General features: G+C 43.4%; 2 protein-coding genes across 2 annotated transcripts in view; both read left to right on the top strand.

The window, feature by feature from the left end:
• Positions 1 to 287: 287 nt before the first annotated feature.
• On the top strand, positions 288 to 14643 carry ZBP1 (Z-DNA binding protein 1). Its single transcript, XM_050918241.1, has 8 exons — positions 288 to 384; positions 6277 to 6504; positions 8354 to 8434; positions 9082 to 9261; positions 10468 to 10641; positions 11114 to 11341; positions 12090 to 12311; positions 13153 to 14643. The coding sequence occupies exons 1-8, from the start codon at positions 360 to 362 to the stop codon at positions 13332 to 13334; spliced, it is 1320 nt and encodes a 439-aa protein (XP_050774198.1). The 5' UTR covers positions 288 to 359; the 3' UTR covers positions 13335 to 14643.
• Positions 13357 to 15522, top strand: part of CTCFL (CCCTC-binding factor like) — a 92204-nt gene continuing 90038 nt past the window's right edge. The window contains exon 1 of the mRNA XM_050918200.1: positions 13357 to 13406. The gene's annotated coding sequence lies outside the window, so the exon portion shown is untranslated. The remainder of the gene's footprint in view (positions 13407 to 15522) is intronic.

The raw sequence follows: 15522 nt of genomic DNA, 5'->3' as shown, positions 1-15522 counted from the left end.
CTATCAGGAAGTTCCCTACTCTTGCTTAGTGATGTATATTAAACGTGCTGCAAATTAAAATGGCCAAGAACTGTCTGAGTCATGTGTAACGCTTTATTCCCCAGACAAACATTTGTACAGTGGACTCTGTCTTGTCAGCCTGCTCGATTTCAGTTTACGAGATATGTAAGTTTCACTTTCCACTTCCAGCTTCACCACATAGTTGTGTGTCCTTTGTCAGAAACCCAGACCCAAGTTATTCTTTTCTTTTAGTTCTGACTGGATATTTGGTGCTTGCTGATACATGTTCATACATTGGAGTCAGTTGTTTTCTGGCAAGTTCTGTAATTGACTCTCAATCTGCTTTGGGACTCAGATAAATGGCAAACGCACCGCCTAGTGCAGGTAAGATTTCCTTTTAAAGACATGCTAAGTTTTTAGTGAACAATTGGCTGACTTTTCTAGGGGCCCATTTATACTCCTTGCTCTTTTTATTACTGCTGATGTTCAGCACATAGGTGTAACCGGTGTGATACGAGTGGCATTATGTGTCCCAGCAACAGGAAGGTAGGGGAAGGGGGCTTCACAATCAAAATTATGGGTTGTGTCCTTGTCTTTGTCATCAATCTTCTGCCTTGGAAGAGTGATCGGAAACGTCCCTGCAAATGCCATGAATAGAGCTGGCCGGAAAATGGAATGTCTTTCTGTGGAAAACTTTCAACCAAAACAAGATTATTTTCAGCAGAAAATTTTGAAAGCCAAACCTTTTTGGTTTTCAGAAACTGAAAACCATATATTTTCAGCCCCAAACTGTCCAATCCCACCCTCCCCCCCCCCCGCCCCTAAAATGAAAGCAGAAAATTTCCTGTTTTACAGGCTAAAGTTTTTGGAAAAATTAATGTTACCAATGATAGCAGAGACTTTCAGCCAAACCCCCAGTTTTCCATAGGAAAACAAGCTTTGATGGGACATTTTTGACTATCCTAGCCATGAGAACTGGGGGAGAAATGGGTTTCCCTACTGACCCCTACCCACCTCAAAGCTGGCAGGTGGGAGGAGCAAGCTATGAAGCAGTTATCATGAAGACATCTGACAGGAAGGGACTGAAGGGTTAAAAGAGTGAGTCAGATCTGGCAATTTCTTCATCTGAGTCCATTAGTTGTTTTCAGGTTCAGCCCCCCCAAGCTGGAAAACGGTATGCCCATGAGAATCACTCCCATATGGTTAGTTATATGTAATCCACACCTGTGGCCCATGGTACTGCAGCATAGCCTTAGCCAGAGGATCTCCCGGTCCAAGAGCCACCAGCTGTGCACTGCCTGAGGCTCTGGGTGGCTGTGCCGTTCAGTTTTAATTAGGTGTAAACTTGTTCACTGAGCTAGCTTTGGTGGCTGAGCTACTAAATCTTTATGGACAAATAATAATAAATAATAATTAAAGAAAACAATTAAATGGCCACAAAAAACAATTGGTTTGATGAAAGCCCTCACAGCTAGCACCTGGCAACAACGAGCACCAGCTTTCCCAGGCTGTTTTACTGCTCTGCATTCGTACGTGGAAGAGATCAACTTGTAGTGCCAGACTGGACTTGTCCTGACTAGATAAGAGGTGAGAGAGGGAGCTTGCCTCTAATTATTAATGCTTTGTCAACATAGCAATAGTGAACCTTCTAAACATGCAGCGAAGTAAGGAAAATTCAGTCCTCTTTTCCCCTTTCTTTTCGTCTTGACTGGAAAGGTTGACCATCTTTCCAATCACAGAATGTGTGTTTACTCTCTTCTCTTCTCTCTCTTTGTGTCTTTCCTCACCCCTCTTTGCATTGTCCATTAGATTAGAATTTCCCGTGGTAAAGCTTAGCAATCAAGCCAGTGACTGGGTCACATTTTGATCTTGGTTACAGGGTAAACTGAGAAACTGCTTTGACTTTGTATAGCTGTTTGGAGAACGTGGCGGTGAGGTGGGGAAGGGAGATAAAAGAGGGAACGTACATGCTTTCATTTTCACTTTTCTTCTAAAACCTTAGAGTGGAGAAGGGTTAGCATTTGCCTGCCATCTGTATGAGCTCCCAGTAGTTCACATCCTTCTGAAAGGTTTATTTGAGTTCTCTGAACCTTTACTGCTTGCAGAGTTGGGAATGAAGTAGCTTCCCTGTGACGTTTTCCCTGGTCCTTTTCTCGGTCCTTTTCCCAAGTCCAAACATTTCTGAATCTCTGGAAAAGATTTCATTAGAGCTTGACTCACAAGAGGAACAAAGGTTCGGATTGGCAGGACTAATCTGATCCATGTCCCCAAGTCGTCCCTATTGGTCATGGCGAAACCTCATAAAGCAAACCATCTGGGAGTCATTTCCCATCATGCTTCAGCCTGAACTGTATCTTCTGAAGTCGTTAATTTATTCTCCAGAATTGGCTGAGATGCAATGTGGTGATACAGGAATTGAATGGAATCAAAATTACATTTTAATTGTAAACATTTGTCCAGAAATTAATGTCTCTGAACTAATAGTTCTTTCCAGCCAATGTGTTCAGAAACAAATGACTGTCTGTAATTGATTTTATGATATAAAGGGACATGTATGTGTAGAAAATCACCCATGGATAATTGCAAATCCTCTTCTTTCAACAGGTATCACACAATTACTCAGCCAATGCATTTGCTTGTTCTCACACAGTTATCATTGAATAGCTGCATGGGCATTTGCAGGAGCTAAATTTTTAGCTGGGATGTATTTTTTAAATGTGCTGTGCAGCTGAATTTGGATTTAAAATGCCACTACAAGCAGCCTATAGTGTATAATAGTTTGCTCAGGGCTCTGAATAGATGTCCCCTGACTGAGATCTTTATTGATGACTTTCTCACAGAGTAGGTGTTTATGATGTCTTCAGATCCTTGAGATCAGTCAGTAATTCCAGTGACAATCCCAATTTGTAAAGATGTTTTGAGCAACATCCAAGGACCCTTTTAACAGCTCATTGATGGTTCTTCCCTCTGCAAAAGCTAAACAAAACACAGCTTGAAAAAGAAACTCCACACAGTTCTTGCTCTTTCTTTCTGAACTATTTTTTCTGAGTTTTTTTTGAGTTATTTAATTCATAAAGCACCATCACTGCAAAGCAATTTGAGAGGTGGCAGCACATAAAAGTAAGAGTCAGAATTTGAAAAACATAAACTGGTTTCCCACTTGTGAAGGGTGGTCTACAAATGAGGCCTTGCCCTGATTCAGAGCAGATCTCAGGATATTCAGCTGATCTCAATTGCCTTGATAGGATAAAAGAAAGCCCTGTAAGTACCTTAGGTCTCATTTATTCAGATTTCAACGCCCATTGTAAAATTTCCTAACCGTATTTTGTCATTTTAAGCACATTTATGTGGCTTTATTTATTACAAGTACAAAGTACTCTTGGGCCACTGGTGCATTTTTTCAGATGTCTGAAGGTAAATTACTTTAGCTGTTGAGGTGTGCAAAAGCCCAGGAGTTCAACATAACTAATTGTGGTTTATTGACCAAAAAAACCAACTCTACAACTGGTCCATCTTGGGTAACAGAAGCCAGGACTGAAACAGCAGTGCTGCTGAAACTCACACTCAACATACATGGGCAGGACTGCGTGGGGCATATCTCCTGGCTGTAGTCACTGTTAGCTATTCTTCGTTTTCATAAATTTGCCTAAACATGCATACAGCACTGGCTCATACAGGGTTAATATCTATTGATTTCAATGGGTTTCAGGTCAGGCCCAGGTACAGAACATCTATCCTGAAAGGTCTGGCTCTTCAAAGGACTTGGGAGAAGTGCAAACCAAATGGCACTTGGCAATGCAACTTAGGAAGCAGTGCTTCTCATATCTAAGGAGGCAACTCTCACCAAAATTAGCTGAATTTAACTATACATACAGTGAAAACTTTACAATATGGCTGGGAAAATTCACAAAATGTGCTATGAATGGCACTGAAATTCAAAAAATAAAAGCAGCTGGAGATGTGAAATGCAGTGGAAAGGGTATAATTCCTCACTCTAGACATTTTGCCAAGTCATATCCTTCACTAGAGGGTCAAATTTTGTCTTCAGATATCCATGTGAGTTTCATGCATGAATATCAGAGCATAGGATTTGGCCTGCATTAGGAAGACTGTTTGGGATAGTTTCTCTGTGGCTGAAAGCCCATTCTCTAGGGTCCAATCTTGAGTGGTGCTGAAATCAATGGGAGATGAGGGCCTTTCCAAGCCATAACTTCAGGTCTTGAATTGTCCTCTACTGAAGTCCATACAAGTACTTCCATAGACTTTGATGGGAGTTGTATCAGAACCTCAAAGAGCAGGAGTCAGAAAGGCCTTTACTCATTTGCTAGCTCATCGATATACCTGGCTCAGGTTTTTTCCATTCATGACTATTTAATTTCAGTGCTGAAACTCTGCTGTCCGTATATGCATGTCAACAGCCCATTGTCAGTTTAGTGTTAAAGTATTAGTTTAAGTATTAGTCAGAGCTGACTATCTGCAGCTTCCTAAACACATTCATAAATATATAACAATGGCACAGGACTGCTTCACTCAGCCTTTGAATTTTTTACAATGATGCTGTCACTTTTGAGCAGTGTCTGCAGTCTCTCTTACTATCAGCTTCAATAAACAAATGTAATCAAGGTTACATTCAAAAGTAGCTTCTTGGAGTTTCTCTGGAGGAGCAAATCTGTGTTTATTTTATTTTTTTAAAGTCTGCATAGCAAATGATTTCCTCATTTTAATGATATTGACTGTAATGTGCTTGCAATAATTAAAGCCGCTGCTAATGGATGATTGGAATTTCTCTTTAATAATATCATTAGGATACATTTCATGCATTTAATTGTTTTTGTAAAATGACAGCTAAGCCTCTTGCCTTGGATTTCCTATTTCCTGATTAAATTAGTTTCTATGCAAGGGCAAACCATGTTTCACAGCTGTAGCATTTTGGGGGAAATAAAAGTGGTTTTTGGTTAGATGTGCCAATGTATTTCCAGTCAGAGATGCTTTTTCTGTTCTTTGTCAGTTTCAGTGCTCCACCCTACTCCCCTTCTTTCCTGGTCTTCATGAAAAGAAATAAAAAATATCTCATGACAGGCACCGGTGGACATAGAAGACCATGAGTAAAACATGCAGCATTTGGGTGCAACCAGGATCCTTGGGACTGAGATCCTTATAGTGGACGTCACACTGAACCCATGAGAGGCTTTGATCCAAAGGCCATTGAAAGCTGTGACAAAACGCCCCTCACTTCAGTGGTACAAGATCAGTCTCTTAGCAAGCAGGAAACCTTGCACCACCCTGCTGATTCTTTTTGTCTGACTGCTGGCAGCACATAATATGTAGCATCCCTTGTGGCAGAGAAAGGATAAGACTTAGTGGTGATGAATACAAGAGGGTAATTTCTGTCCCCCAACTCACAGGCCAGTTTAGCCCATTCACCCTAACATCTCTTCAGTTCTTACTCTGGATGAAGCAGTTACAGAAGGGACTGCTGCCTCTTACAAGAATACCCAGAGATGCAGAGATGTACCCTGCCTCTTCAGAGACGGGGTACTAACTTACCACTCCTGAAACCACATGACCTGAAGGAAGGGGTAGTCACTGGGAATTTTAGTTATGCCTCAGAGACAGAGGGCTCTTTTTGGGTTTGTGAGGAGGGGAAGTTAATGCTTAGGTGAATGCAGGACCAGTGCCTCTGACTTCAACCCTGGATATGGGCAGCATTTTTCCAAATGGCGTCTCTTTTTTAAATTGTCAATTTGTGGCCTTCAGAAGCTAGATCCTCACATCCCTCCCAGACTTAATCAGTGCTTCTAGGCTTGTGAAGTGGCGTCTAAATTAGCCTGTGAGTTGGGGGACAGAAATTATCCTCTTGTATTCATCAGTCCAGTATGGGAAAATAATGTGAGTATTACTTTTTAAAATAAGTCCTTAAGCCAATAACCGTGACTGCTCTGAGGATGTCATTTTGGGTGGGTAAATATGTATTCATTAAAGCCTAAATATATAACTGCACCTGTTTATATGATGGACAACTGCAGTGCAAAGCCACGCCAGCCTGTAATTTCAATTCATTCCATGCCTCCACTGTTTGTGTCTGGTCACACTTCCCCATTTGGCTTCTGTGATCATTATTGCATGAATATTATATCCAAAGTTATAAACACAAAATTCAGACTGAAGATCAGGGGCATGCAAGTAAAGTCTGGTTGCCAAAAAAAAAAAAAGAGGTGGGGTATTGTCTGAATTGCTTAGAATTGTCTGTAGATGGCTTTTTGTGCTTACATTTAGCTTCGCAAGTGGAGCAACTCATCTTTGACCACTTAAGGACAGCTGCCACTCCAAAGAAGGCCTATGAGATTGCCTATGCATGTTCAGTTACAAAACAGGAAGCCAACAAAGTGCTGTACAAGCTGTGTAAGGAGGGAAAGGTTGAGAAGCAGAGTGACGATAACAAATGGGTTGTCCATGCGGATGCAGAGGTGGAATGTCATCAGAAAACCGCCGAGTTGAAAATCGGTAAATGTTTTGAAAACCCTTTTAAAACTATGTCTGCAACCTCTGATGCTGAGGGCATTTGGGAGCAGAGTTTGTTTTCAAGTCTGTAACTACATTGCTGCCTAACTGCTTCAGAGATTCATGAGCCTTTGACCCCAATTACTTTGAGTCCATTTTTACTCAGTACACTGAGTTGCAAGTCAGTCGGCTGTGTTTTTTTCTTTTGTACAGAACTGAAACTTGACTAAAGCAGAAGGTGCATTCATTCCTAGGCAGTTTTTGCACTGAACCTTGTCCAGGGTGGTAGATAGGGAAGGCAGATTAACCCCATGTAGTGTTCTCTGAGGGTACCCTGCCCTAGGACACTTTTTTTGTAATACCTGCAATCTTGGTGCATTCCAGAAGCAGACAAAGGTTGGCTCTTCAGAAATATCTTTGAAATATCTTTTGCCAGAAGCTGGGAATGAGCAACAGGGGACAGATCACTTGATGATTTCCTACAAAGAGTCCTGTGGCACCTTATAGACTAACAGACGTATTGGAGCATAAGCTTTCGTGGGTGAATACCCACTTCGTCTGACCCACGAAATTCATCCACGAAAGCTTATACTCCAATACATCTGTTAGTCTATAAGGTGCCACAGGACTCCTTGTTGCTTTTTACAGATCCAGACTAACATGGCTACCCCTCTGATACTTGATGATTACCTGTTCTGTTTATTCCCTCTGGGGCACCTGACATTGGCCACTGTGAGAAGACAGGATAAGGGCTAGATGGACCTTTGGTCTGACCCAGTAGGGCCATTCTTTTGAGTGTTAGGCTCCTCTCTTTGCTCAGACGCAGGGGGTCTGCACCCAGGGAAGGGGATAGTTAATCCTCTACAGAATAATCTACCCATCCTGTAAAAGCCTCTCCATGTCTCCAGCTTCACAGGACTGTGATGAGGAACCAGGTTCCCAGGCAGGGGAACGTGGCACTTCTCCACCCTTTGCATTGGAGACCTTCATCCCTCCAGGAGGCCTCTGGAAGGCATAGGCCCTGTAAGCACAGCTTCTGCAGAAGAATGATCCTGTGGATCTCATGGGATCCCCAACTTCTTCCACAGGAGGGTGAATCATTCCCTGAACCTCACAATGAAAATCTCTGCATGAACCCCCCATGGGCTTTGATCCAGTGTCCCTTCCCCTTCATGGGGCCCTTTATTAGCCAGGGATCTTTGGCTGGGATAGTCAGGGCTGCCCGAGGGTGGGGGCAAGAGGGGCAATTTGCCCCGGGCCCTGATGGGGCCCCCACGAGAGTTTTTCGGGGCCCCGGAGCGGGGCCCTTCACTTGCTCTGGCAGCCCCAGAAAACTCTCATGGGGCCAGGGGCCCCGAAGCCTCCTCCGCTCCAGGTCTTCAGTGGCAATTCAGTGGCGGCGGGTCCTTCTGCCCCGGGACCTGCCACCAAAGTGCCGGGTCTTTGGTGGCAATTTGACGGCAGAGGCCCCCTGCTGCCGAAGACCTCAGGCCTCCTGAATCCTCTGGGCGGCACTGGGGATAGTTTTAAGAAAACTAGAGAGAGAGGACAAACTCTGCATAAAGGCAGAGAAGTGCCCTTCCCTCTCCCTGATCAACTCAAAGCTATGCAGCAAACCAACCATCTGCCAATATCCTAGCTCTTCTAAAGCCCCACATTCTCTGGAGGTGGGTAAAGATCAGTACTGAGGGTATGCAGCAAGAATGTCTGCTCCCCTGGGAGTCTGGCTTAGGAGATTGGTACAAGAAAGGAAAATGAGGAATCAGTCTCTCTTCCTAGCTAATTAGCAGAACTTTTCACAAATTCAGCCCCCCCCAAATTACAGTGCCTGACAATGACATCTCTGTTGTAGATGACACCACCCTAGTCCCACTGCGCCAGCCTGCGAATGCTGTGACTCCTGTGAAAGATGACCGCAAACTGTCAGAAAAACGTAAGATATTTGCCACCCGCCTAAGACTGAACAGAGTAACTTTAGAAATCTACATTTAATGATTTTTGGCAGCCACAATAGAATGCTATTAATGCTAGCATTGCACTATTGTATGTGTAGAAGTCTTGCATGGTTCTAGGAGTCATAAATCATATCCCTGCTAAGAATACCTTGTGCTAAAAGCACACAGGCCATAGTAAAGCCTTGTCATCCCAGGCGCACCTCCAGAAACCCTCTGTCTCAAGGAGGCAGAGCCCCACCTCAGGCACTTTAGTGCACAGGGGAGCACATGAACTGCTACACTCCTTTAAATGGCACAGCATACTGTCCTATCTACTCCATGCAGCCCACCAGCTCTGGTAGTTGGTGTATAGAGACAGAACTATGGCTCCACCTCCTTCCCATTCCCTTTGCAGCGGGTGTAAGGGTGGGCCTGAGCTGGATAGCACAGAACTCATTACTAGCAATCCCAGTGAAGTCATGTGAGCTGATAACTTGGTAAGATTCAAAGGGAAATTTGGTAGATGATGCGTGGCCTTGGGCCCATAGATTATCAGCCCAGTGGTCCCAGGGAGCAGGATACAAATTTAGCTGCGTTATCTTCCATTTCTGGCTGTGACTCAATAAGCCTACCTTTTGTTTCCCAGAGGAAAAGATTTACCAGTTTCTGTTAGAAAATGGACCTAGCAGTGCATTGGCCATTGCCAGACATATGGGAAAGAAGACCCGAAAGGAAGTCAATGCAGATTTATACGCGCTGCAGAAAAAACATGTCCTCAGCCAGGACGAAGACACAAAGCTTTGGTCTGTTTACGGACAGGGTGCAGGTATTATGTTGAGTTGCACTTTTCAGAACACCGCATTCTGAGTAGCATTACAAAAAGTGGCTTTGTTTTCTTTTTGGCTGTAAACACTTTCAGCTAGACAACTAAATGGTCCTTCCCCAGGCCACTTCTTTTTGGCTTCGAGAACGTGGGCTTTTCTTCGATTTGCATATCTGCACTAATGCTCACAGTTTGATCGATCTTTAATCAGAAGTTCTGGTAAACTGCTCAGAACGTGGGGCTGAGAGACTTGGGTCTTGATTCAGCCAGACACTGCCCTACTCACTGTATGCCCTCCTAGGGAAAAGAGGGTTCATTTAACTTCCCTGTGCTCCCATTTCCCCATCTGTAAAATGAGGAGAGCACTTGTCCACCTTGTAAAGGGCTCTGAGTTCCGGAAATGATTAGCATTGTGTAGCCACAAGTTATTGTTATGCCTACGCTGATATATATAAGAAAAAAGATGTTGTCTATCATTCTCTGACTAAAATCTTGTCATCTCACTACTTCTATGCCTTGAGCTTGATCAGTCCCGTTTCGATCATTCTTTTCTAAAGATCAAATCCTGCCCTGGGATATGCACCCTTTCCATTGTTGTTAGTTGTACATCTTTTTTGGGTACTGCTGGATGACTGAGATCAGCCCTCACCACTGGCACCATTCGACATACACGCACAGAAGTGATGTGTAACTTCAAGCTTGCTTACTTCCATAGCTTCTCCCAACGTCTTCCTGGCCACAACCCTCCATTCTGAGATAACGAGACAACAGAGATAACTGCTACTAGTCAGTGTCACTGTGAAAACAAGATACCTAAACAGCCCTTACTCCCTCTAAATGTACAGACTTAGGTATGTCTACACTGCACGCTAAGTCTGGGCTCTGACTCAGGTTTGAGCCCAAGCCCCACTTTGATCCACACACAAATCAATCTGTCTTGGGTCAGCAAGCAGATGGGACCCTGGTCCTAGGATTCTGCTGGAGTGCATCTACCCAGTGAACCAGCAGCCCGCTGTGGAGCATCTCTGAGCTAGGTTTACAGGCTCGAGCTCATGGGATGCACATTACAGGGCTATCAATGGCTGTGCAGACTTTGAAACCTAGAGAGGGGATGGGTTTTGTCACAGGGCAAAAATTGCTTTTCTCCCAGGAAAATGTTTGTCTTTTGTACTGGTGACTAATGTGTGTTTTTGTTTTGTTCTTTTCCAGGTTACAAACTAACAAATCCTGGAGCAAATAAGGAAGCTGGGCCAGTTTTTATTCAGAATAATCCAACAAACATTATCTATCAGGGAGGAGTGCAAAACACCATCTCCATAGCTGATTCCAAAGCTACTCAAATTGGAAACTACAACTCGCTGAATCTAGTGGATAAAAAAGATGGTAATCATCTGTCTGCACAGGTTTATGGGTGCTATCCTGGTTATCCTCTCTAAGAACAGACGTGAACAACAGCCGTCATAATTAATAATAGAAAAAAGATTTCATATTTTACTACAGCTGGTTGGAGAATGGAATTTCTGTCCTGCAGGATATGCCAGCATTTTGAAATTTGCTTTTGTGCCAAATGGAATTAAAAGTTAAGTTACTGCAGAACAGAAATTCTGAAAAAATTCTATTAGGAAACACCAAATCATTTCATGTCAATAACTGAAACTATAATATAAATGTATTAAATATATAATATATAAATATAACATAATATTAAAATTACTATTGCAATATACACCTAATATAGACCTTATCAAAATGAGATTGCCAAAATGATTCATTTTGACACTCTCCCATACATAATTTCACTATTATTATTTTATTAATATAGTTATTATTCTTTCCCTTTACACTTATGCTTTAGATTCTAGACCAACTGTTCCAAGTCTTAGGGCTGCATCAGAGAATGCTGATGTTTTGCACTGTGAAGCAGAAGCTAAAGCAACCCTCCAGGGTGGTCAGGAAATTGATGTCACTCAGTCCACACTCAAGAATACTGTCATTGGTAATGATAATCAAATGAATATCATTACGAAGGACTTCGCTGATAGTCGAGAGGAGCATCTGGACCAATATGGCACTCCAGAAAAGAGTAGGTACAATGTGTGGTTATTGTGCTCTGGCCCTGTCCATGTATATCTGTCCTCTTTCACAACTGGGGCAGGAAAACTTTCCTCTAACATCCGACTAGCGCATATTTATGACCCACTCCTATAACAAAAACCTCCTTAACCCTGCAAGCTTTCCATGTGGCTCCGCTATTTATGGTAGGACACCCTCCCAGAAAGCCTGCATCCCAGCTAGGCAGGACCAACTTTATGACAGATTGCAGCCCAGAAAATGGGTCCTATTGACTCAGCACCTGTCGTCTGCCTCTGATTCCCACCGACTTCAGAGGGATGTAGGATGAGGCAACTAGATAAAGGGGAAGTATTCCCAAGTGGTTAGAGTGAGGGACTGCAAGTAGGAGAGCTGGGTATTCTTGACTATGCCACTGACTTGCAGAGTGGCCTATGGCAAACTGCTTAACATCATCTGGAAAATGAAGATGCCAATATTTTGTATGTTGCTTTGAACTCCTTCATGGAACACGCTGCACAAGTGCCAAGAACTTTTTAGATCTGTACCATGTACCCTCCTCTCTGTGTCCATTTATTTCTGTGCAACAAACTAATGTGCTGAAATGAGACTTCTGCTACTATTATGCAAATCTTAGTCCCACCGGAACCTTGGGAAATGAGTGTGTCACCTTTTTGACATTCACTGATTCTGTCTTTCTGATTTCTTACGCTCTCATTTTTATGATAAATGCTCCCTACCCTTTTTTTTTTAAACTCTAGATCCATTTGGTGACATTCTTTCTGCCAGCCCTGGATCATCACTGAAAATTGTTAACACGCCCCTCCCCGGGGAAGGGAGAGCTCCATCACAAAGCGTCAGCATCGTCAAGTCGGAGATGGAGAACGTCATGATCGGAAACAACAACCAAATGAGTGTTCATGAGCAATGTGGTTCTGCCGGCCTCGCAGATGAGGAGACAAATGAAAAAGACGATGCTTCAGGTGAATATAGTGAATGCCACGTTGACACGTGTAGGCTTCTCTTGCATGTAAACAGTGCCTGATGTGTATGAGCTGGCTCCATGGTGTGTGCCAGACACTTGAAGACTGACACCTAGGTCATACTTGCCAAATTTGGGCAGGTGGCTGGTTCTGAAAATTCTGCACTATGGGCCCAATCCAAAGCCTCTTTAGGTCAATGGGAATCTTTCCATTGGCTTCAATGGGCTTTGGATCAGATTCTAGAAGCATCACTGTCACTGGGTCCATCCACCTCCCCCTTTGGGCCAGATCCTGGCATCCTTCCTAATGCTGGGATAGATTGGTACTTTGCACAGGGGGAGCCCTAATTTACATCACTGGCATAATATCCCTTAGTGATCTTATACCAGTAGCGAATACTATGACATGTCCCCTCCAGGGAGCCAGTGAAGGGATGGGAGTGGCTGTGATTTCCACCATGCAGTGCATAGTGGCCTTAGTGGACTGGAGAATTCAACCCCAAGGGTTGATTTTATTTATTAGGGTTCTTCCCCCATCATTCTAAACTGTAATTACTTTGCAAGAACCTTGATTCCTCTTTCGCTGCATGCTATACTTTTTCACATCAGTATTTCTTATTTTTGTATCTTAATCGTTTATCATGCATGTTTGTTAAATTGTAAATGAAATATACAGCGATAGAGGAAAAGGGTAGCTACCAGTGTCAGTAATCACGATGTATTAATTTTAACTTAAGGATTGCACAATTCAGTTGCATTTATAGCATGCACAGCTCTGCTCTGCTCTGCTCCAGTCACTTAAATGCTCTCTCACTTCTCCTCTTGCTTAATAATTCCACTAGATTCCAACTTGATATCAGAGCAAAGCGAATGGACATCCTGTGATGATAGCAGCCTGGATCAGTCAAGTGACATTTCCATCCTTTGTGAAAAGTTGCAAGATGTAGTCATTGGGAACAACAACTATATGAATGTAGAAGAAACTGCGGATACTGAGAGTGGTGAAGGAGATGAAGACATTTAATAGATATGTGGGGAAAGCGAAGAGCTTGCTTCTGAGGCCCGTGCAGAAATTCACAAACGTGAGCAGGTAGAGGTAAAGAAACTTGCTAATTCTAATTATTTTTGCCAGGGAGAAGGAAGATATTTTCTGTGATTTACAGACAGTAAATGGAACAGGACACACTGTTCTCTGCCTGCTCAAAGTGTTGAAAAGCAAACAGGATCCCTATATCTTTCCTTAGGGAGTTCTTCTGCAAGAGAAAGAAAAGTAACAGGGAGTGAATCAATTTTATGCTCACTGTGAACTTTCAGAACCCTTGCACCATCATAAACCTTGAATCCACCCAGGACTTGGAAATCTTGTGCTCTGGCAAGTCACGAATTTCAAATGGCAGCTGCTGTAAAACTCTCAACTGGTTTGCACCATCATTCTGCTGGTAGGCTCCCAGGCAAGCTGCTAACTGGAGGCGATGGCCCAACATGAGCTATGACTCAATTGGATGGAGAGAGTTTTCAAATTCTGCCTTTTTGGAGGAGATGAGCTAAGGGTGGGGAGCGGGGGTGAGAAGGAAGAATGCAATGCGTATTGTTCTTGTCAGTTTAAGATTCTGAACCTCTTCTGGGACCTAGCCCAAAGTGGGAACCAAGGTTGTGGAGCCAAAGCTGAGCCACCCTACAGAGACTTCTCCATCCTAATAGAGAATTGTCCTTGGGACAGTGGATACTGGGATGTCCTACCTCAGAGCTGGGAAAGGGGAGGCCTGTTCAAAACAGCTGCACAGACACATTTAGGGAGTCCAGTGTGTACTGCGAGAACAGCTGAGCTAGCCTGGTTACCAAAAGCTAACAGGCATCTGTTACTAACAGTGTTCAATGTTTCCACCTCTCATTAAGTTGTCATGAGTCTCGCAATGTTCACTGACTTTCTTAAAGCTCCAGCTCCTACAACTCAGAACCTCTCTGCTTGTTCTTAAAAGAAAATAAAGCTGAAAATGTGAACAAAGTACAATCTCCAGGCTCGGAAACCAAAAAGTCAAATGAAAAGAACCCCTAAATGTGTAGATTTTAAAAATCTCATGATTTTTTAAACTGCTCTCATGATTTTGGGGCCTGATTCATAATATCTGAATGCTTGGGGTTGCCAATACTGCCCATATTAATCACGTGGTGCTTGGACACGACCATGCCAGTAACTGGTTACAAACTCTTCTAACATTGTGGTATGGACCGGGTATTGTACAGCTGGGCTCCAGACACAAGGAATCGTTAGAGGAGAATGAGGGACTCTGGAATTTGCTTTCCCCTCAGCTCAACGGTTCCACACTGTGTTGGCTTCCCAGGTACTTTCCAAGGCCTGCGTCTTCATCACAGGTCTTTCCTGTGGGATTATTTTAGTTTTTTTCTCTCTCTCAACATTATGCTAATTTAGATAATTATTGTCAATGTTTTTGTCAATGTTTTGATTGTTTATGTGACAAGAAAGCAAGTGATGGGCACATTGTATAAATATGACAAATTAAATTAATGCTGCAGCTGGGTTTTTGAAAGGGCTGAATGATTTTATTTGTAGTCACAGAGACAAATTGAAGGTAAATGGATTCCTTGCTGCAGACTTTAAGCTGATCACTCTTCGGGTCAGGAAGGTATGGACCCATCTACAGCATAGTAGCCTTTGATAGCTACACTATGGGCTGACATACCGGCTCAGCTCTGAAGCTCGAAGACCAGAAACCAAAAACAAGGTTCATGCAAATCCCTACAAACCAGCACACAAGGTGAGCTAAAGTAGCTGGTTTGAATCCTGGAAAGGGGATCGCTTCTATTTACAAATATGCAGCTCAAGTCTCCTTTCTGTCTGAGCTCCCCAGAAGCTGAGGGAGAAAGTGGAGAGGGAGATAAATGGGTTTCCTTCCCCTGTATTCTGGACCCAGCCCCAATGTACGGTACCCCTGGGGCCATTCCAGCAGTGGCATTCTGCTTCTCTTGGCCATGTCTCCAGCACACCCAGGCGCTGAGAAAGGAGATGGTGTAATTCCCCTATGCCAAAACTACCAGCCTCATAGCCCCTTTGTGCTGCCAGACTGGCATGAAGGGGCCCGATGGAGCATTGAGCCAGTGGGATTTCTCCACCACTTTTTCATGTCACTGCTGCATTTCCTGTTGAGTCAGACATTGATCCATTGGCACCTTGATTTTTCAAGGCAAGGTAG

This window comes from Gopherus flavomarginatus, chromosome 11 (genome assembly GCF_025201925.1).
Source record: "Gopherus flavomarginatus isolate rGopFla2 chromosome 11, rGopFla2.mat.asm, whole genome shotgun sequence".
Classification (NCBI taxonomy): domain Eukaryota; kingdom Metazoa; phylum Chordata; order Testudines; family Testudinidae; genus Gopherus; species Gopherus flavomarginatus.
Note: the sequence above shows the minus strand (reverse complement) of the source record. Positions and strands in the feature narration are given on the sequence as shown.